This window comes from Tripterygium wilfordii, chromosome 10, assembly GCF_013401445.1.
Source record: "Tripterygium wilfordii isolate XIE 37 chromosome 10, ASM1340144v1, whole genome shotgun sequence".
Lineage (NCBI taxonomy): Eukaryota > Viridiplantae > Streptophyta > Magnoliopsida > Celastrales > Celastraceae > Tripterygium > Tripterygium wilfordii.
In genome coordinates, this window is record NC_052241.1 from 987,076 (window position 1) to 1,010,130 (window position 23,055).

General features: G+C 36.8%; 4 protein-coding genes across 6 annotated transcripts; 3 read left to right on the top strand and 1 right to left on the bottom strand.

Annotated features, from left to right (window-relative positions):
- The first annotated feature begins 327 nt into the window (after positions 1-327).
- LOC120006814 (transcription and mRNA export factor ENY2-like) lies at positions 328-3,393 on the top strand. The gene is made up of 5 exons (XM_038856904.1): positions 328-483; positions 589-715; positions 815-909; positions 2,662-2,738; positions 3,167-3,393. Exons 1-5 carry the CDS (start codon positions 473-475, stop codon positions 3,250-3,252), a joined length of 396 nt encoding a protein of 131 aa, XP_038712832.1. The 5' UTR covers positions 328-472; the 3' UTR covers positions 3,253-3,393.
- A 1,130-nt stretch (positions 3,394-4,523) lies between these two features.
- On the top strand, positions 4,524-7,853 carry LOC120007417 (mitochondrial import receptor subunit TOM20-like). The gene is made up of 6 exons (XM_038857620.1): positions 4,524-4,711; positions 4,959-5,037; positions 5,133-5,302; positions 5,390-5,437; positions 6,390-6,479; positions 7,408-7,853. Exons 1-6 carry the CDS (start codon positions 4,613-4,615, stop codon positions 7,531-7,533), a joined length of 612 nt encoding a protein of 203 aa, XP_038713548.1. The 5' UTR covers positions 4,524-4,612; the 3' UTR covers positions 7,534-7,853.
- Positions 7,854-8,585: 732 nt separating this feature from the next.
- Positions 8,586-14,554, top strand: LOC120007416 (CTD small phosphatase-like protein 2). 3 transcript variants are annotated; one of them, XM_038857619.1, is made up of 8 exons: positions 8,586-8,904; positions 8,992-9,111; positions 9,866-10,071; positions 10,876-11,000; positions 11,134-11,230; positions 12,035-12,568; positions 13,199-13,536; positions 14,145-14,554. In XM_038857619.1, exons 3-8 carry the CDS (start codon positions 9,915-9,917, stop codon positions 14,355-14,357), a joined length of 1,464 nt encoding a protein of 487 aa, XP_038713547.1. In that variant the 5' UTR covers positions 8,586-8,904; positions 8,992-9,111; positions 9,866-9,914; the 3' UTR covers positions 14,358-14,554. The 3 variants fall into 3 exon arrangements, with proteins under 3 accessions (XP_038713547.1, XP_038713546.1, XP_038713545.1); XM_038857618.1 differs by having other exon boundaries at positions 8,586-9,111; XM_038857617.1 differs by lacking the exon at positions 8,992-9,111 and having other exon boundaries at positions 8,587-8,904.
- Positions 14,555-20,312: 5,758 nt separating this feature from the next.
- LOC120007129 lies at positions 20,313-22,152 on the bottom strand. The gene is made up of 3 exons (XM_038857316.1): positions 22,002-22,152; positions 21,494-21,787; positions 20,313-20,588 (listed from the first exon to the last, which is right to left on the bottom strand). The coding sequence occupies exons 1-2, from the start codon at positions 22,090-22,092 to the stop codon at positions 21,501-21,503; spliced, it is 378 nt and encodes a 125-aa protein (XP_038713244.1). The 5' UTR covers positions 22,093-22,152; the 3' UTR covers positions 20,313-20,588; positions 21,494-21,500.
- Between the last annotated feature and the right edge of the window lie 903 nt (positions 22,153-23,055).

A 23,055-nucleotide genomic window follows, 5' to 3' on the forward strand; every position in this document is an offset into this window, starting at 1 on the left:
ATATTTAATAATAATCAACCAATTAATATGTTTGATGATGAATTCGATTTGACATGATTTTTTTATAGCCCTACATACTTCTCATTCCCATATTAAAACAATTTTAAAAAGGTTTTGCATTATCTGTAAATGACCCAAAAAAAAGACAAAGAAAAAGGAGTAGGTGGCATTAAATTGGACATTTCATACCCTCGTTAAAAATCTCAAGCAGTAAGAAAAATAAAAGGACCAAAGGGTACTTTCGTCATTCGAGTGTAAGTAATAGCCGGTAACTCGATCCCCGGGAAGTCCGAAATCTTCTTGGGCGTTAGAAAATAGAAACTACAGACCAGGCTAGTATCCAACTATAAATTGGGAGGACAGCGGAGCGCAACACACGTCAAGCATTCCCCTCTACATACAGAGGACTGTGGTCAAGTTCCGCATCGGGAGCGTTTTCGTAGGGTTTCTTGCCCTAACTCGGACAGAGAAAATGGTGCAAACGTAAGCTAAGCTAACAATGACAACTTCCATTTCAGCGCGATACAGTTTGATTTCTGTTTCTGTTTCTGTTTCTGATTCTTGTTCAAATCATCTTTGATTTTGAAGGAGAACTATGACGATTCGTGCTGAATCGTCAGCTGCAGAGAAAGATAAGAATGATATCAAAGATCAAGAACAAGAGCGCAAGCCTCGGTCACTGAAAAAGAAAAGAGGGCGCAAGCCTAAGACCGAGGTTGTTCTTCTTTCTGCTACTTTTTAGAAGTCGATTGCTGAATTTTAAACTCATTTTGCAACTTCAGGCGTAATGAGTCCTCTTGATTGGTGCATGCAGGTTAATGAGGCAGAGAAGAGGGAGCTATTGAAGGAAATGTTAAGGGAAAGGCTTGCAGATTGTAGTTGGATTGACTGCCTGATGGATCGTTGCAGGTATTTTCTTCAACAGTAAAATTACTCGTTTATTCTGATTTTTTTTTCATTTCAATCGTAAGGTTGTAACTTGTAGGGGGCTTTACTTCCGCAAAAAGATATAATGGTTCATAGACTGTGATTTCAAAATCATCAAGATATAATTGATTGATTGTTTTTCTCCCAGTTACATTTCCCAATTGCCTCCATTTTTCCATACGATGAAAGGATTGAAAGTGGCTATACTTCGAGTTATGTGTTTACCCATTTTTATTCTTTTTTTAAGCATTGATGATGGGAAAATTTATTAGCTCAAAGTGACTGTAGTGCGTTTTTTTGTAGTAGATTTTATCTCCTCACCAAGAAAGTTTTAATCGAAGTTATTCTGACAAGTACTCTGAAAAGAATTCAAACTTCAAAGTCCCGCGGTTGATATATGATGGGATACTTGTATAGAATCTAGAGATTATAGCCACCGATGAGAGTGAAACATGCTCTGCCACATTTTTTACATAAGAGTAAAAATTTAGTTGTATTAGAATATGCATAGAATAAAATTTAAATGGTGAGGGAGAGGATGGGGATTACTATTCCCATTGCATTGCTTATGACTAAATTTTTTTATTTATATGTTTTCTTATGAATTGGTTCTTAATATGTCTGTGCATGTGTGTTATACGTTGATTCATGTGCACATGTAAGGTTTGTTGTCGTATATATCTTAAAATGAATGTGATGAACACAAGTATGTCTGCTTATGGTTAGTAAGTTAAATTCTCATATTGATTTTTGTCCTAGGTTTGTAAACCATCATTTTAGTCTTGATGACATTTATTTGGGGCCATCAATATATATGGATCGTAATGAAAAAAAAAAAAAACCCTTTGTAACTATCCATTAACCTTTTCTCTTCCATATCATTCTTTATTACTTCCATCTGTGTCTTTTTCGACCTCTCCTCTCTCTTCTCCACACCTCTTACTCTCCACGCTGTGCAACACGACATTATCCATCTTAAATATTTGCTCTCATCTTATCTTAAGTCGGAGCCTTTGCTACCTTAGACCGAATGACCTCGGTTCCTGATAATGTCTTTTCTTGTATTGCCATGTGCCTAATCAGCATTCTCATTTATGCTACTTTTATTTTTGAACACGTTGTCTCTTAGCAGCACTACATGAAACGAAAATAGACGTAGCAGCTGAAGTGTACTAAAGCTAGAGACTTTGAGAAAAATCAAAGCCAATGCGCAACTATAATATGAAGCTTGAGGGATCAGTTCAAGGGGAAATGAAAAATTGGAGGTGCTCATGCCACATGAGAGATAATTTATATTCTCGCGTTATTTTGGTGGAGGAAGTTTTTTTTCCCCATTACAAATGACCTAAATATAAGAGGACATGACCTTTCCAACCTGGCCTTAAATTTATGATAGAGCTCTGCTACTCTTAGTAAAGGTAATGGTGACTAAGGGATGGAATGAATATGGTAATGTATGTGATTTTCCTGCAGTTACTTTAATAAGGTTATACAGTAGCTTCCTCCTCTGTGCTTTTCCAGTTTGCCACTACCTGGCATTTTGGTGGTCATGAATCAGATTCGTTCAATCTATGTGTACTTAGAAACTTTCTAAGTGTGCACTGCTAAACTCTTGGATTTATTCTGGTTTTTAGTCAGTTTCTTAGCATCACATGCAATTTACTTGATTTTGTTATCTTCACATTGCATCTTTCAAGCACTTTAAAGTAACTTCATCTAATCTCTTTTAACAAGGGCGCTCATAAATGAGAAAGGGATCCACGATCTCACCTTGGACATACTCGTGGATGAGATTACACCGCTAGGCATAGGTGTGCCGTCTTTCACTTTCATTGACATTTGAGATCCTTGGAGCATGTGAAGCATCATGCAGTGTAATGCTTGAGATAGAATAATATGATGTACGATCAGATTGGGTTTTGATCTTTAGCATCCAGTTGACCTGCAGTTAAAAAAATTAATGTCAATAATTCTTAACTGATTCAGTTTTCACTTGCTTGAGATCTTGAAACTCTAATCACATTTTGCTTGCAGGGATTTTTCTACCCATTATTTTGAGTTTTGGTATAGGTAATTTAGCATGATTAAATTCTTTTCCGAGCACTACGAGCTCTTTCCATTCATGAGAACTTAATTAGTGTCTTCATGTTTATGGTCATGGCTGCTATATTTTGTTACTAAAGCAAAGAGTATCTTTCATTCATATATCTTGACCATTTATTGCTATGCTACTATGCAGCTTCTGTTCCTGGTTCGGTGAAGGAGGAGCTGTCGCAGAAAATCGAAGCTTTTATTGCATCAAAGCCTAGTGGTGGATCCACCTGAAATCGTATCTGCTTCCCCTAAACTCTTCAAAGCCTAATAATATGTTTTTTTTCCCCCTAATAAGGTTGTTTGAAACACTTTCAGGTGGACTTGCCATTGATACTGAGGATCTGGAATTACATCTAATAATGTTTAAACCTATGATTTTCTTTTACATCAAGTTTTCAAAGCAATTCTGATAGCAGTACTTGATTTGTCCTGTTGCCAAATGAGAGCTTGAAACCGATTATATTTTACCTCTTGGCCTCAAGCTTCGTAACCATTTATGATCACCTTGGTCATATAAATATTGCAGTGATCTTTGGCCCTTAGATTATACAATAATTATTTGCATACAAATAAGAGGAAATGAATCACTTTTTTTTTGAATATGTTTTATTATATTTTTTCCAGAATGAACACAAATAATAATAAAAAAAAAGTTTATAGTGGAATGTGTGTGGAATCGGTAACAAATTAGCCGATTCTCAATCATATATGGGAATGAATTTTAGTGCATGAGAGCAACTCCAATGGGACTTCATAGTCTTCATTTTCAAGTGCTCCATTTTCTCTTGGTAGTTGTGCATCACCAAAATATCAAGAGGTCTTCTACAATGGTAGACAATACAAATACTTGAATTAATTTACCATTTTCCTCTTTTTTGCAAATTTAAAAAGTGAAGTGGAGTGGAGAGAGAGAAAAATGAGAGAAAGTTTGCAATGTGTCAAGCTATGATTGGTTGTGTGGGTCTAATTTATCCTCTTAAGGGGCTCTTGAGATGTTAAGTATTCACTAATATTAAGAGTTCTTTCAAGTGTTGATTTTGATCTATTGTAGACATTAAGTGTTTGAAACTAGTGTTTAAAGTGCTTAATAACTCTAGTATCAAGCATCCATTGTAGATGCTTGTAGGACAAGTTCTTAGTGCTTGTTGGGATATTGCTGTATCTAATTTTTCAGTCTCATATATTGCATTTTTCCTCTAAAAAATAAAATAAAATGATGTCGCACAAAATGAATTTAATAAGATTTATTTTTAAATTCGTTTTTTTGGATATTTTTTTTATTAGTTAACTACCCAATTGGCAAAGAGACAGACAAGGCAGGAGAAAACCCGGTTCTGAGGAGGTCCCACTGAGCGACACCGCATTGTCCACGTGGCAGCAGTCTAAAGTCTAAAACCTTCCAAGATAATTTTCGCTCTTTTTTCTTTAACCATACTCTGTACAGTAATCGCGGCGCACTATTCAAACACTAAAGAAAGCAGCCACCGAGCCACGGCCATTTTACTTTTTAGTCCTTCCCGTCCTCTTAAGCGAAATTTATATCATTTGAAAACCCTAGCACTTGTCACTGCAGCATCCCTGAACGTGAGAAATGGAGTTCTCACAAAGCGACTTCGATCGGTTGCTTCTCTTCGAGCATACTCGAAAATCCGCCGAGGCTGCCTACACGAAGGACCCTCTGGATGCCGATGTACGTGTCTCCTTTCGCAGAATCCGTTACTTCTTTTCACTGTTTGCTGATCGTATTCTTACCTTTATTTGTCTGAATAGCTTCGTAATTTTAATTATTTCTCTGCCTTGATGTTTGATGTTTTGTTTCTCGATTGTTGTAATTGGTCGTCAAATTTTCATTTTTTCCTATATGTTGGCGGATATTTAATGAAATTATTTTCGGGGAAAATTTCCTTGATAATATGGTGTGCTGGATATGATTACAGAATCTCGCTAAGTGGGGTGCATCATTGATTGAACTGTCTCAATTTCAAACTGTTCCAGAAGCAAAGAATATGTTAAATGGTATGTATTTTTGGCTGAAGGTTCGGCATTTTTAGATGTCTTTTTGTCTGCAATAAGTTTTTTATTAACTTACAGCATGAATGTCAATTGCTTAGATGCAATGACGAAATTAGAGGAGGCTTTGTCTGTAAACCCTGCGAAGCATGATGCTTTGTGGTACCTGGGGAATGCAAACACTTCTTTCGCATTTATGCTCTCTGACCTTGATGAAGCAAAGGGTTATTTCGATAAAGCTGCTGTTTTTTTCCAAAAAGCAGTGAATGAGGTAATTATTCAGTTTAAAGCTCTGAGCATGCATTGTGTTACATTGCAGCTGCTAACGGAAGCTTAATGCTGGAACCTGTCATTGTAGGATTCGACTAATGAACTCTACCTCAAGTCTTTAGAAGTTGCTGCCAAGGTATTCTCTTGTAACCTTCTCTGATTAGTAGTTTATGCCATGTGATTGCTTGACATACAAGAAATCACGACTAAGATAGATGCAATATGACTTTTCAAAGGTTCTAATTTAGTTGCATGAATAAGCTGGCTGTTAATTATGGGGTAAAAGTTTTTTTTTTTTTGGTTAATTTTGAAAAATAAGAACATGCAGAACACGTATCTGTTTATATTATTCTTTGAAGTTTATTTTCCAGTTTAGTTAATGTGTTGGTCTAAGAGTATTTGAGTAATCCATGTACTTTATGAACATAAGAATTTTTGCTTCGATAATTTTGCTCCATTGATTTTAGAGCAGGAATAGTGGATGTGATACATTAGGGATCCCAAATCCATGAGGCTTGATATTATGGCATTCATAATAGTTTTGCTTCATCTGCCATGTAATTGGTGAGACAGTATGAGGGTTACGGTGGTCATCATGTAACCTTTCTTCTCAGCTCTGTTTTACATAATTTAAATGTTTCTCGTATCAATGCGTATCTTGACAAGCTAGATATATGGAACACAACCTTATATGCATGGTTAAATTTGTCTAAAAAATTAGTGGCCTTGGGTGGTCGGTAGCATGCATTTGGCAAATGCTGGTATTTTTCTCTTTGTGGGGAGTCATGGGTTTACAGATTGGTCTTGCGACTTGAATATCTTGGACTCTGAGGTTTAGTCGCGTGATAAGTAGTGGGATAAATGTTTGTGTGGATGATTCCTTGGTGATGATGTTATGTACTTGTGTTTGTTTGTGATGCCTTGAGTTGTTTTTTTCTGTCTTATGTTCTAACCATTGATTTATAGGATTAGTGGAACTGCTTGAACAATGATTTTGACAATATTTATGTCTATGCCTAAGTGCGCCTTTTGCTACTATATTGACATCATGAAGCTATCGTGGCTGAACTCATTGCTGTTTATTTTAGGCACCAGAGTTGCACAAGGAGATCCATAAGCATGGATTTAGTCAGCAGCAGAGTGGGGATGGGGGATCATCTGCTTCTACTAATGCAAAGGTGAGAGAGATGCAGCTTTACCTAAGTGCAAGTTTATTTTAAGCTTGCATTTTTGGGAGCTTTTCCCTGTTTTGCGTATAAAGTATTCGAATGAAAGAATATTTGTGGCTGCCTTAACTATGATCAATTTCTGGTGATGGTGGTTTGTTTGATATTGTCCTCCTTTACTATTAGTAACTTCCCATTTTTCTAATTGGGTGGAATTATTACCTTTTTTCTTTTCTTGCTGTGCCCTTTGTGGTGTGTACTATACTCTTGACATAGTTTTTCATTCTTTTGAGGTTCTTGGCTCGCCCTCTCTTTATGTTAACCTTCCGCAGCAAATAAAACTTTGGACCTATATTGTTTTACTTTCTCAGTTTCTTTCAACCCTTCCTCATCTTCCTTATCGAAATAATACCCTTTTGAATGATTACCCATCACAATCTTAATTTAGGTGTTTTCGTTGCCTATTATTGTCAGTTATGTTTCTAGAACATCCTGTGCTATAGTACATGTTTCCATGTTAATATACATTCGAGTAAGAAGTTGAGTCCTTCTTCAATCTGGTTTAGCGCTAGCCATGGTTGAGATAATGGACTTGGTTGATCTGTAATATCCTCGTTGTAGTTGGATGACGTGTGCAATATTTACTTACTTTTGTAGAAGGTTTTGAGCAATTACTTTTTAGTATGGATTGCCTATAATCAAGCCCACTTGGACACCTGAATAGGCAATTTTCTTACCTAGGATTTAATTTAATTGGAGATGGTCTGTTATATGTGATTCGTGACAAACTTGTGAGTGGACATGGGTTAAGACCATGCTAAGGACCTCAAACATTTGTGATATGTCTTTTTGGATCTGACTACTGCCTGTTGATGGGCACTCCTTTTTTGTGTAGTTTGTTTTTTTGTGTTTCTTTTTTAATTTGTTCTTCTTCCTCCAGAGTTCCAAGAAGAAGAAGAGCAGTGATCTCAAGTATGACATTTTTGGATGGATAATCCTTGCAGTTGGAATCGTTGCATGGGTGGGAATGGCAAAATCCCATATCCCTCCCCCTCCTCCAAGATAAGCCCATAAATTTGCTCCATGTTTAAAATAACCGTGCCTGCCTTTGTTTTTTGTTCGATGTTTTCAAAATTTATCATGTAATGAACCAAATGAACACGGGAAGTTGTAGTAAATTCAATTTTGCATGTGGAGACGTGGAGTTGTAGCCATGCGTTTATTTTTATTCTTGCCGCTTATTTGTTAAGTTGATCATATCTTCTTAAATTATGACTTTTAATCATAGGTATGTTCACCATGTACCGTATTATTGTATCTGAAAGAGGAAAACTATTATGTCTTTATCATCTTCTATGGCTGTAGGCAATGTTTTGTGTTTTCATTCGGGTTTGGTTTCTCTTTGCTGTAATTGATGTATAATTTTATATATTACCTGTGCATGTATGTATTGTTGTGAACCATATAATTGTGATGTTATTCAATTGGAAGGAAAGTCATAAGGGGTAGCTCGAAGGGGTCAATTAGCAATGACGATGGACCGTCTTAAGTGATGGGCGATGCGCAACTCGCCCTTTCTAGTCTGTCCGCAACAGCTGTGGACGGAAGTTGTTCAAGGGCTCCTGCAAGAGAAATTCATGCAGTTTTGATATCAAGTGATGGGTAATTGTAATTTTTGGTAAATGGACTGGATGTTTGTGATGGCCACTAGAGGGCTTCTCGTCCAGCACGGAAGCCCATCTAATCAGATGGTCAATACACTCATTTCGTAAATCCGGCCCATAACCCAATAACGTTTCATAGTGGGCCGGTTAAAAAGAGCAAGGGGAAATTAGAATTACTAGGTTTGAAATATCAAATTTGAAACGATTTAAGGGACAATCTGATCTGAATCTTGTATGCACTACTATAAAGGATCCTCCTTCCATGGTCAGGTGTAAAAATGTCTAAGGATGAATTGAAGACCCTCCTTCCATGGTCAAAAGTAGCAAACGGCGCCGTTTAAGGCATGGGCCGCATGGCAACTTGGCCCATGGGACGCGCTCACTCAAACAAGCGAGTGTAATTTATTCTCTCAAAAGGCGAGTAGGTAAAGTTGTCGCGAGCTGCTCACTGATATTGTTCATACAAGGAATTTGACTGTCCAAGAAAAATTTTCAATTTAAATTATCATCGCGAAGCCTTCGTTCAGACAAAAATAAAATTTTCGATCTCTCTCTCTTTCCCACTCTTTTCCCATCCTTGGAGGGAAAAACCAAAACCAAGTCCTTCTCTCTCTCTACCTGTAACCAATCTAGGGTTTCAGCTGCTCAGTCTTTGCTGCTTCTTCCTTTTTCAGCTCTAATTTCACACACTGTTTTGTTCTCTGTGTTCGATTAGAGGAGGAGTTGCTTTTAATTGAGCTTATGAGCTTTTTCATGCCCGATCTCGTATTCTGGTAAGCGTTTATTTGAATTGAAGTTATCTTGAGCTTAAGCTTGCTAGTATTTGTAGTTTTCATGGCTTAGTCTTGTCTGTTTTGTAGATTTGGGTTTAATGAGTTAGGATTTGTTTCGATGAGGGCTCGCTAAAACTCTGCATGGCGATGTGCTGACCTCTAGTTGGGGTTTTATCGAGGTTTAATTGAATTTCTGGGCTGGTTCGGGTATTGGTTCTTGTATTTGTTACTTTGAAATTTGAAATGTTTATGTTTTAGGGTTTCACTTCTAGCTGATTTTACCTTAATTTGGGCGTGAAATCTTAAACGTTGAGTTCACATTCTTCGTTTGTATTGGAAATTTGAAATTTGTTATACCTTTTGCTTTGGTAGAAGTTTATAATCTGACCACGGTGACCATTTAATTAGTTGGGAGAAAGTTTGGACTAGCAGATTTAATTTTGATTCTGTTATCTTGTGTGTAAGAAGAGAAAATTGGAACAAAAGGAGCTCGTGGCGTAGTGGTAGAAAACTGCTTATACTTGCAGCTTGTGCAAGGTTTGATTGAAGAATATTACCAAATAACTTATAAGAAAAAAAAAGAAGAGAAAATCAGAATTTACATTTAAATGTGGATTGAAAAAATTAAGAATAAAACTGATGTCTTTAAGGTTTCGTTTGCTTTCTGAGTTGTGTATCAAGTTATATTTTCAGTTTTGCTGTAACAGTTTTATCTTCATCTGTAGAATAAGTACTCTGGTTGTTCTTTCTCTTTTTGTGTAGGGCCATGTTAAGTGCTGGTTGCAATTTGTTTCTTTTGTTGGACATCCAGTTTCTCTGTCTTATGAAGTCTAGAAATTTAATTATCAAAAACTAGTACAAATTATTGTACTAGTCTAGAATCATTGACTATTTTTTGTGGACTGAATATTTTACTGAGCACAATGCTCTGATTCTATGCTCTATCTTCTGGCTGAAAAAGGTACCAATAACACCCAGAAGGATTGGGTAGACAATATATTTTTGGTGAAATGCAAACCAAGAAAAGAATTACTGGAAGGAATTCTTCTCGAGAAGTTGCAAGCCCAAGGGTGTCAAGAGCTCAGAAGAAACCGTCTGAAAATGCACAAGTTGCAGAACAGAAGGTTACAGAGCTAATTACGTCTTCATCCAGAAGGCAGAGATGTGGTACTTTATTCCTTTGTTCCTACTAGTCTGAATTTTATCTGCGTAGGGTGACTAATGCCTGTGTAGATCAATTATAAAGCAGAACAAAATGTAGAAAATAGAGGAACTTCTAGCTACTTTTGGGGTGGCTTTATTGGAATTTCATTTATGATTATCTTTCTTTTTAACTGAATAAATTTAGGATGGGAACGGTTAAAACCAATTTACTCTCCATGCGTTTGGTTTTATTTCATGCATGTCCCCATGCATTGAGTATATTGTATCTCGATTCCTATTATTTAATCACATTATATCATGATTAAACAACTGTTTCTTGGTGTCTGCTAAATGAAATCTTGACATGACATCAATTTTTAACCATAACAAATTTTGTTTAATGATAAACTATAATTTACCTCATGATTAGTGTTGTTGTGAGGACGATACTAAGTTCATGGATTCCAGAATTTTCTATGGTTATGCCTTCTACTATGATTCTAATTTTCTTCGTCGTTTGACATTTCTCCACCTACTAATGGTATACATTCCGCTACTACATAGTAATATAAATTTAAATTTGCCCTTGACCCATTATTGGTTTTTTTTTCCTGAATTTGCTTCTACATTTAGGTCTTATCTACATTTTAAGTTTATCATTTTCATTCTGTTCTCTAGGTGTTGTAGCATGCTAAGTCTCATGATACTAGCCTATAAAAAAACAAAGTTCCATGATATCAGAATCACCTTCGTTGGTAGATTTTTCTTTTTTGATAGTGATAATTAGCTTATTTGGTGATGTTCATTGTCATTTCCTCAAACTTTCAGTGACGAGAAGTGCTGTACCTGTTGCTGCATCCAACTCGAATACGAGGTATGACTTGCCCCAAGACGAGACTTCTGATACTTGTGTGGCGCATGATGAGATTGCTGGTCCTTCCATGGCTGGTGAGGTAGATGTCGCATTAGTACTTGTGTTCTTTGACATTTGATATGCTACTGCTATTTGCCTTTAGATTTCACTCTTGAATTGTTTCTTGATAAACAGTCGTAATAGCAATATGTGATTACTTAACTGTACTGCAGGATTGCAACGATGGAACTGCTCATTATGTAATGGATACCATATTTTCTCCTGCCTTTCATGTTGCCAAAGTTTCTGAAGGGGAAATACCCGGTGAAGGTAGGTGATAAGTTAAAACCTTTTCTTTTTCGTTTTCTTTTTAAAAATAAAGAGTGGGTGCTTTTTCTAATGTACATATACTTAATATGGTAATGTATGGGCGTAGAACAGGTTTCGCTAACCTCGTATGAAAGGGTTCTTGCAAGGGGTTTTAAGTAATTAGGGCTAAATCAAGGGTTTTGGTCCACTTTTTGATGATTAGGGCTTGAAGAGCTAGCAATTAGGACTTTTAAACAGTAGAATCAGATACGAAAATTGTAAAAAAATTAAGATGAATGAAGTATGGAAAAGATAGATAAGCTAAGCATTACACCTAGGGTTCCTGGCATCACACAATCGAAAAGCAAGTTACATGCTTGAAAGTAATCTTAATATTATTCATTCATCATCATCATTCTTCGAGATTGCATCCATATATACATAGACTCTGAGGAACCATGTTTCTATAAAAACTAACTTCAAACAATACTAGAATTTCTGAAAAAGTAAGCTAATAACTAATAGGATTCCAACTTCACCTAGGACTTTACTTAACATAATGAAAGATTCGTCTCCTAACATCTCCTAACATTTTCAAAAACTTATGTAAACTTATTAAAAACTGACCCAATAGTAAACTAACTTATGAAAGCATAAAAATAATATTTAATCCTAGATAGAGTAGGATCTATAAGCTTGCTGATAGACCATGAAATGAATCTACATGATGTAGATATTTGATTTTACTTTTTTGAGTCCTCTTTAGCTGCCGCATCATCTATACTTCTCGTTTCTCTTCTTATGTTTATGTTTGTTTCATATTAGTTGATTTTGCCAAATTCTTTCGAAGTGGAGATCAGTTTCAGCAGAATTGTGGGATAGAGAACTCACGGACGGATATTCATGGTCATGTTGCTCAAGATACTCTTCATAGGGGGATTGAGAATACATTAACTTCAATTAATGCATCATGTCTTGGTGATATAGAAGTGGATACAAACGAACCAGCTACAAACTTTGATGAGCAGCACTGCAGTGAGATTCTTACCATAGATACACATATATCAACTTGTTGTAATACAGATTCAGAAGGAGCTGGCCTTTCATCTGAAGTTTCAGCAATTTATCTTGCCATGAAGAACTCAAAGCTAGAATGTGTTGATGAGCATGGTCAAGATTCAATGTCAATTGATGTTTGTGTTGAGGATGAGGACTATGAGGAATTTGACGACTTTGATCCTTATCTATTCATAAGGAACCTACCAGATTTGTCATCTGTTGTCCCCACTTTTCGGCGTATGCTACTTCCTAAACAGACTCGGAGTTGCCCTCCTACTAGTCTTGTTTTGGACTTGGATGGTAAGACATTTTATCTGGTTTATCTAAAACAGACAATAATGGGATTTCTGAAATCTTTGTGAAAAAGCGGTACCCCTTGCCCCTTGGTTGTTGTTTACGCAACCAGTTGTTGATGGGATATGCTTAGATATTACATTTTCCCTTCCAAATTGCACAAGCTTCATGCATATCATTGCTGGCTGTTTATATTTTTCTGCTGCCCATAAACCTGTGAATGTAAGCTCAATGGTTTGGGTCTAGTTTTTTGCTTCCCCCTGGGTGTAGTGGGAACACTTTTTTTCTCATTATTCTCTGAGATATGGCCTTTATATACTTTTTATTTCCCGGAATTTAAATGAAAGAATGCATCATATTTGGTTTGTATTTTTGTGGAAGATCTGATCATTATTGTCCATTTGGTTTGCATTTTTTTGTCTGGGATGACTGTTTGGGGTTTCAGGGTTCTTTTCATAATCGATGTTGTGTCATGCTTTGGAACGCTGAAGTTTTCCATCTTTGTTGCATTCAAAAGATTTTTTTTTCTTTGCTATTTTATTAGTTATGCTTGTGTATTAATCTGGATTTTACATACCTTTCCTTTGTCTGCCAATGGTTGTTGAGGATACTGACTGAAATATTTTGATGTTCCAGAAACTTTGGTGCATTCCACACTAGAACCTTGTGATGATGCAGATTTCACCTTCCCTGTTAATTTTAATCTCCAGGAGCATACAGTGTATGTTCGATGCCGTCCTCACTTAAGAGATTTTATGGACAGAGTTTCTCGTCTTTTTGAAATCATTATATTTACAGCCAGTCAAAGTATATATGCTGAGCAGCTCTTGAACGTGCTAGATCCAAAAAGGAAGATATTTCGTCATCGTGTTTTTCGTGACTCCTGTGTATATGTAGATGGGAACTACCTCAAGGATTTGTCGGTACTTGGCCGTGATTTGGCTCATGTTATCATAATCGACAATTCTCCTCAGGTACTGTTGCTGTATCTCTCTTGTTTGCAAATCATTTTTTTACCACTGAGGATAAAGATTTTAATTACTGTTGGGAGCAATCTAGAGGACTTGATTCTTGATTGCAATCGGTGACGTAATTCCCTTTTGTGGTTATCGCTGTAGCTGCTTGATTTTATGAGTTCTGCACAAAATCTGTGGCATACGTCATAATAGGAGCTATCTTTGTTTTCTTTGTGTGGAATCAGTAGCGTATTCGCGGCTCTGGCTATCACCTTATGAGTCGTAAATTTTTTGCAATTGGCAATGCGATTGCTTCTTTTAGGTGGTTTGATCCTGAACATCCTGAAAAAACAGAATATGCAAATCATCTTGGAATGATACAGTGACATGATCAATTATTCAATTCCAAGAAAATCTTGTTGCTATAAGCCTATAACGCATCAAGACATCATATTTCTTAATGTCCTAAAAACTATTTTTCTGGCAAGCATTTTATTCTCCAAGTGATATTGTTTGTCTTCTGCCCATAAATAACAAGAACTATGTCTTTTCTTTTCCTTTTTTGGTCCCTATTTATGCTAATAACTCTGTTTATATTAAATTTCAAATCTTCTGTTTCTTGCAAGGCATTTGGGTTCCAAGTGGACAATGGAATCCCCATTGAGAGCTGGTTTGATGATCGTTCCGATGAAGAATTACTTTTGTTGCTTCCCTTTTTGGAGAGCTTGGTGGATGTTGAAGATGTCAGACCGCTGATAGCTAAAAAGTTCAAGCTGCGGGAGAAGGTTGCTTCAGCTACTTATCCAAGTTCAAATCCAGATAGAGTACATGACTTCTGAAGGTGATACCCAGCGTTACAGTATTTGGGGAGTTGCTTTTAAGAAAATTCTGCATGAGATTGGCTGTCCGATGAATAATTTGTAATCTCAATTGATCTGAGAAACAGTCGAAACCTTTTTTTTATACAGAGATGTTGTAGTACATTAATTTATTTTACAAGCTTCAGAATAAAATAATTTCTCGTTTTTCTCCTAAATTAATTTCCTCCCCTCCTTGATTCTCACTGAGAGCCAAATTCTAGTCCACCTTCCCTGTACAACTTCTCCTTACAGGCTTTTCATACCCATTTAGTTGTGCTTGCAGCCTGCTGCTAGAAGGGTGGCGGCTTGCCCTCGGGACTAAGGAGTAGGGACTACGACAGCCTCAGGTCAAATATAAGTGGGTTGATTGATTAAAATTGTGAAAATTTGTCCGAGTTATCAAAATCAAACAAATTTGACGAAAATGGAACGTAACTTTATATTCAATTATCTCCAATCACGATTTTCTTTGCATTGAAGCAATTAGGGTTATCCAAAATTATTTATCATAATAGAACCTTGGTCGGTTATTTTTTAAAAAAGTTACATATTTTTTTTAAACAATTAATAAAAAATCAATTGATAATAGAAAAACCCGACTGATCAGTTATTTTCAAATAAAAAAATCATAGGAAAAATAAAGTCGATCATCGACGATCCTAAAAGCAACTGACAAGGAAATTTTTCCGCCACTCTTTTTTTAAAAAAAAAGGGTTTTCACACTCAAAATCATATCCAACCAGTAATATCTCTTAAGGAAACAAATGGTGGTTAATTGTTCTTCCAGCAGGTTTAATCTTCTGGTATTGTAACGTGTCTTGCGAACAATCTAGGGTTTAGATCTTACGGCCCTTTTAACTATTCATTGTTCCCTGATTTCTTTATTAGACCAAGGCCGGCCCATATACGGACCCAATTACCCATAATCAGCTGGTGAGATCCGCTATGGGCTGGAAATCAGTTTGCATGAATTGGGCGTTAGCAGCAAGTAGTTATTCTGTTTGCGGAAAAGTGGATCAGACTCTCCTTCTTCTGTACAGTATGAGAGTGGGCTTTATTGCTTGGACGTCAAGTTATTGTCTTGAGCGAGTGTTCAGACTTCGGGGTTACTATTTAAATACACAAAAGTGTCTCGCGAAACCCTACCTTCGGCAACGCCTCTTTCTTGATCTGCCATATCTGATAACCCCAGTGGACAAAATCACGAAGACGATGAGCTTTGTACGGTCCAGATTAGCGATTGTGGTCCGACGATCCTTCTCAACTCCCAGCTTTCGCTCGGTGGCATCTAGGAACTGGATGGGTGCATATAGTCGGGAGGTTCATCTTCGCTCTCTGACGTCTTCGATGAAGGCCGGGGCGCCTACTACCAGGAACTGGAGCAGTATGAGCCTGGATCAGGAGGAGGAACAGCATATCTCGGAGGAATTAGCTTAGGAAAGCGAAAAAGAGGATTTGTCAAAGTTTGTTAAGTTTGGTGATGAGGAGTTCCTGCAGCGCAGCTGGGAAGAGGTGAAGAAGAAACCAATACACTGTATGTATGTTTAGGTAGGGAATCATATGACATTTTGATTGATAATTTCTGTTTGGCTGCAGGGACGAGCAAGGGAGGTCTTTCAGGAATGGAAAGAGGCACACAAGAAGGTGTACCGGGATGCGAAGGAGGAAGATGAGAGACAAAATATTTGAAAGTACGTTCAAGTTTGTTGTTGAGCATAATTCAAAGGATCTTTCGCATCGATGTGGTTTGAACCATTTTGCTGATGGAACTGCACCACTAGGAGGAGAAATTGAGGTGAGCTAATATTAAAACAATATCATTTTGACATGCGTTGAAATTTTTTTTGCGTGTATGGGGCTGACAGCACCCCGAAAATATTGTTAGGGCTATTTACAGAAGTTTAACTCTTGACATGGTATTATGGATGAACATTTATCAAAGTGAACGATTTATTTTTTAAATTTCCATGAAATAGCTTGTCATCGAAAGCAAATGGTATATTTCATGGTTTTATTGCCGGAGAAAAAACATGGAGAGATGCAAGAGCCTTTGGCCCCATACAGAGATGGTAAGCTCACTAAGAGGCTAGAGTGTTCAACGCTAGCTCTCTTGCATTGCATGGTCACTTGAACACTTTGGCTCATTGATTTTATATGTATAAGATCTGTTACATTTTATTGCATATTGTGATGTTTGACGCGGTGTATTTGTGTTTTAACCATAGTAAGAGTCACAGAGTTTGTGTTACTATTTTGTACTATATCTGTTAGTATTTCTCAAGATTTTACATATTTTCATTTTACAAGTTTGGACTTAATAAATGCATGTGTTCGATCCTGGTTCAGGATGAGGATGAACCCTGGCAGCGTGAAGGAAACTGGTAATTTTATTTTCACGGGTGAGTAATGCATAAGAACATGCTCTTGGTTGGGAGGGGAACAACAGCTGAACCCCAAATGATCTCTTCCTGTTATGGTTGAATTATAAATAAATGTTTTTTATAAAACTCAGTTAGTGAATAATTTGACATTTTGCAGCTGCTAGTAATAGTATTAGTAGTTCCACCCGATTAATTTTTATTTGCACTTATAGAGCAAAAGCCCCAGCTATCACGTGTTTCTGAGAGAACTTCTTTTCTTTTCTTTTCTTTTTTTTTCAATTCATTTCATGTTTTCCGTCAAATATTCGACGTATTGATTATATTAGTCACGTAACTATAATACTTCAATTAATTTAAAAAATCAAATATATGGTGCAGTGCTTCTTTATTCCCCTTTTTTTTTCTCGTGCAGCATAACAATGTTTTAAGGATATTGCTTGATACCCTCAAAAAGTGACCCCCAAAATACTCTCGTTTAATGTTAAATATTGTATGTGAAGTGGGCGTACAAGTGTATTTTTAGTCAATAGTTATTTTAATGTCACATAAATTTGGGGACTTTTGGGGTCATATTTTGGGGGCCTCTAGTATTGTCCATGTTTTAATTCGACCAATAGTGTTGATTCCGTTCATGTGATAATGTTTCCACTTGATCTCACTTTATTTGGAAAGTTGTTGATAATTTTTCCTCGAGTGTAACTTCAATTCGCTTGAATATACTCTCGGGACACTTTTGCTCATCAATGCACTCAATTTATCCCGCTCGAGCGGTTTCACTGTGCAGCTTTAGCTCAGATTGACAAATCGTAAAATTTTACAGAAACTAGATACACGATACCATCCTAGCTAAGGGATGATTAATTCTTCATAGAACCACGTGATTACGTACATGAATTATTTGTAATTTTCAAACCAATAAAGAATTAAATTGCTTCAACATTGATATTGTACAAAATTAATTGATAATCTCACTTTAGGGTTGCACAATGATTAAATATGCTTTTCAATTCCTTTACTCAATAAATAAGCTGATATGTTAGCAAATATGGCTCTTCAGCATGATCGTGAAGTTTTGGTCCTTCATCAACCTCCTGTGGAAATTATAGAGATGTTAAGAGAAGATGTTATTAGAGTCTCTTGGCCTAGGCGTGTAGTCAGGAGTAGTTAGTTTTGTTTGATCTTATGGGTTATCCCTTCCTTGGTATAAAAAAAAAAAGAAAAAAAAAAAGCTGATCCCCAAAAAAATCTATGGAAAGTAAATCCACACGTATAGATTATAATAGTTTTTATCCTTGCAATATGAATTATCAACTGAGATTAGCCTACTTCTTAAGAACTTGAACAAGGATAACGTTCTAGGTTTGAACCCCTCTCATGCTAATTAGTATAGAAGTGATAGAGATCTCAGTCATCTCAGTGATTAACATATCACTCTTTGGTTCAATTATCATGTTTTATGAACCCTTTACACTTACATCAATCAAATGACAAGATGAATTACTGGATCCCTAACATTTATGTAAGTAGTAATAATGATAAAAATAACATAAAAAATAAAAAAATTATCAATCAAGTTTGTCTTCAAACTTTTTTCCTAAATATTATTGGGTAATTAAATTACAAGGAATGTGAGCTAGCTACAATATTGTTTTATAGATATATATATATATATATATCTTTTTTTTTGTGATCTAGATCGACACCATACAAGTTTACCTTTTAGACATCCATTATGAGTCTAAACTCGAACTGTCAGAGACCCGCACATGTGTATAGATCTATATATCATCACACCCACATAAAAAAATAATTATCATATACAATAGTCTCGATCACATAAGTCGATTAATTATGACCGGGGGTCAAACATCAATGCTTGAATACACTATGCATATATAAAAAAAAAAAGCATTATCATCACATGCTCCATCTTTAAACCATTTGATTAACTTCAAAAAAGGTTCCTAATTGATTTTTGGAGAATATAATCAATAGCACCAAAAAGGTGAAGTACTAATTAAACCATTTGTGCAGTGGTTTATCTGGTCCAAGCCATCGGAGCAAGACAGTATAGCTTAGAGCTAGTTGAATTCCTCTTGGGTTGATGTCTTTGCAGATGGAGAATAATAAGAGCAAGAAGCAGCAAGAAATCAAGCATTTAGGGTTTGTGAGATCTGCTTCATTACTGGTATTGGCATGGATGTCCAAGCTTTACGAGTTTATGAAGCAGCATTCGGGGCCGCTGCAGTCCTTAGTAACAACTGCGGAGAGGTCTTTCAATCCTGCATATGAGAAGTTCATAGCCGTTTCCAACGATCTTCTTTTGTTTGCTGATAACAAGGTAATTAAAAGACCAAATTCATTTTTGTAGTTTTTTTTTCATTTTTTGAGTAACCAATAATTTCGCAAGCGTGCCCTTTTAAAAGCCCACTAAGCCCAAATTTAGAGTTTGACAAGGCACGTGCAAACCCACCTGACATATTAGCTCGGCCAAGATCCAGTGCGAGCTACTTGAAAATAGTAGCACCAACTTAAAATCGAATTCCCGTCCTCCGATGAGATTAGATTCTCTAAGCTGGATGCTGGTTATTGCCAAGTACTCGATAGGGATTGTTATGTGAAATCTTATTGTTTCTTTGATTTAGGTAAGCTAATTTGTCTAAGCATGTAACATCTTGTTGTAGATGGATGAGGCTGCTCAGGTATTTGATAAGTACGCACCATCTTCTGTAAAGAGACTAGCGAGTTTTATGATTTGGTATATCAGCACAGTGGTGGAACTCATTGAAGAGGCTGGAAGAGGGGGGTTAAGTGCAGTCATGGGTTATCTTACCCTACACGTTACACTATTCATTATGTCTCAGTCCGTGAAGTCATTGGGTAAACTGGGCCTCTTGCCTCAAATTCCATCTTTGGCAGAGTTAACGGATCAGTTGTCGAAGCTGTCTCCGCTTCCAATGGCCGGTCAATTGGTCGGGAATGTCACCGGTGCAGTTGGAGACGTTGCCAAGAGAGGCTTTGAATTGGCAGAGGATGTGACTGACGCGGTTGGAGATGTTGCCAAGAAAGGGTCAGAGTTGGCAGAGGATGTCACAGACGCAGTAGGGGATATTGCCATGAAAGGATTGGGTTTGGGTCAATCAGCGGCAGGGAATGTGGCCGGAACAGTAGAGGACATTGCGAAGACAGGCTTGGGTTTTGGACAGTCTGCAGCAGAGAATGTCACTGGTGCAGTGGAGGACATTGCTAAGAAAAGTTCTGAAATCTTTGGTTTCCTTCCTTTCCTTTCTCCTGACAAGAAAAACAAACCATCCAAGTAGCACTGAAACAAGAATTAGGAGGAAAAAAAACCCTTTAATCCTGCATTCAAAATAAAGCCTTCTTGTGTTTGATAGAATTCGGTACTTTGGCATGAAAAACGTAATTAAGGCTGTTCTATAATAACAGTCTCACCTTGTGCAGAACTCAATCAGGAATCAGGATGATAGCAGTTCTCATGTGTGTGTGTGTTTGTTCTTATGAAGTATTTGACAGGATATGAATTTAGATATCACACATGAACATGTTAAATTATTGATAACAGGAAGATATACTCCACTCAATACAATATCTAGTCAATGACAAACAAACTTCTTTTAAAAAAGAGGACAAATTCCAATATAACAGTGTTATACAGACAATTATTTGAACTTATGAACCAGTTTGGAAGATTCAAAAAATAACAAACCCGTTGCATAAAGCATAGTTTACGACAGGATTACATTCAAATGTCCACAGACAAGATCCCACCAATTTAGAGACATCCGCCGGCTAATGGCTCTAGAATTTTCTGCATCAATGAAACAATATTGGTCAAAATGGCGCTTGATATTTGACAAATTTAACTGTCCTTTCAGCAGCTTAGCTTGACACCAGAAATTTGGGGTCAGTCAGTATAAACTACTGAAAGTAAACATTCTTTCCCAATTCAGTAGACCATCTGACAGATGTTCAGATTGAAAGTTCGAAAGTTGGAACTCATGTCCACTGCTAGTAGTCATAAAGCCACTGAGACAGTGCATCAAACAAAGAAATCTATAAATGTGCTATTTCATCCCAGAATGTCTTTATACCTAAGTTCACAAAGCTAAACACAGAAAGGGCACATTTCTTTTGCTATAAGTTAAGAGATAAGAAATCAAATTCGAATGTGGGATATACTCAACTGATTTCAGAGAAGTTCTAAAAGCAATACAAATTTGAAAGGATGAATTGGTTTCATGAAGAGTAGAGAAAAAAACAAAACGTTTTAAAACGAAAAGGTTTGAGTTATCAAATAGCAATGCAAGATAAGACCATCACTACTCTCTTCCGCAGCTTGACTTCACAACTTCAAGATCAATAACATACCTAATCAAAACTGACAATAGATTACCTTAAAAATCCAGTTCATGGCGCTAGCAAAGCTTGATAGAACGAGGACATGGTCCAAAACAAAATTTTAATATTGTTGAATTTAAAAGATAAAACATTTTCAATCAAGAGATACACATCCAGCATTAAGAATGCTGTTATCTGACTGACTCAGAAGAAAATTGAATTAAAAGCAATATCCCACTTGCACAATTCCAAGATTCATGAAGCCGAAGGTTACTACCCAACTCACCAAGCAGCCTGAGACTCACCACATTTCAGCATCCTAATCACAACATCTGTCCATTCAAGTTTAGAGGATAAAAAGGAGATGAAACAAACCTTGCATTCACTTGGATACATCTTTGTAGGTCTGCTCTAGGACTTCATCGTAGGGGTTCCTTCGTCCAGAAGCATGGCTGATCTGAGGATCCCATCGCAGCTGAGCATTGTGACGCTCGAACGTCCAGAACCCGTACGGTCGAATAGGCAAGCTATTATCATCCGAAAACCTCTTGCCTGCTGCCTTCATTTTGTACAAGTGGTCCCTCGTACTTCGGTCTCTCTGCTCTGGATCCTCCATCAACCTCAATATCAAGTTCTCCGCAAACTCCATGATAAATCCCATCGTTCCTCCTTAAAACACAAAATTGAACCAAAATGAATAAAATTGAGTTTTGTTTCTCATTCAGAGTTGAAACTCCGATCAAGGGAACGACTAATTTTTTCGAATTCAAAAACCTCAGAACATCCAAATCAAAACCCGAATTGCTTAAACAAATTACTTCAGATAGTGATGGGGCTCAGACATAGAACCCTGAAATCGCTAAAGAGCATAGCAAAAGCATACCTTTGCAAAGTAGAACCAGCGTCTTCCAAGAAAAATCGAGAATCGCTCTGAGTTTGACTGTTTGAGACTCTGACGGCGACGTTATAATCATATAACCATGGAACTATGGAAGTGAGGAGATCCACACAATTGTGAATCCGGGCCAAGGCCCATAAACAAAAGACTGCCTTCTGTTACTGGCCTGTTTTATTAAAGGGCCGAGCCCTGTGACCCAAAACTTTAAAAGAGATCAGAATCGTGAAGTTGGCCTCGGCCCATAAAGGGACAAGTCCAGCGCATCCTTGGCTCTTTCTAGCTAAAACCCAACTAGTAGATATGTGGGCGAGTATTAGTATAGGAAAAAAAGCCCAAGGCCTCTAGCGACCCAAACGCATCTCGGCCCAGTCCAGGAAAATATAGCAAAATAAAAAATTTGGTATGACTGGCCCGTATGACATTGAAATGGATAATACAGAGGTGCACAGCCACACATACTTTCATGGCATTATCCACCAACTTGCCCTCACAGCCCCAAAGTTGATATTACATGATTAGATTGGCTTTTCCAACACCACTCATCAAGCCTTTGAATATATCCCATGACTATATTATACACAACCTAATTATCATTTTCATAGGCAAGATTGCAAAACATTATATATAACAACCGAGTCTCTGCAGTGTCAAATTTGGTAGTGCTAGACAAGTTATAATGGGGCTAAATCTATTATCTGACCTCGTCTAGAGAAATTGACTATCTAACAATATAACAAAAAAAAATGTGTACAATTGAATTAATTCCAAAAATTGAACACTACAAATGTTTATGTGGTGAGTAGAAATAATATTTTAAATTAATTAGGCCAACAAATTAATCATGTAATTTCTACAAAAGATGAACATGCATGCATTAAAATTTGTTCATCAAGAACAAAATGTATGCATTCAATTATATATTTCTAATCATGATTTTCTTTGCATTGAAGCAACCGACCAAGGAGATTGTGCTGCAACTCTTTTCTTAAACAAGAAATTAAGGATTTCACACTCAAAAAATCAAATCCAACCATTACTC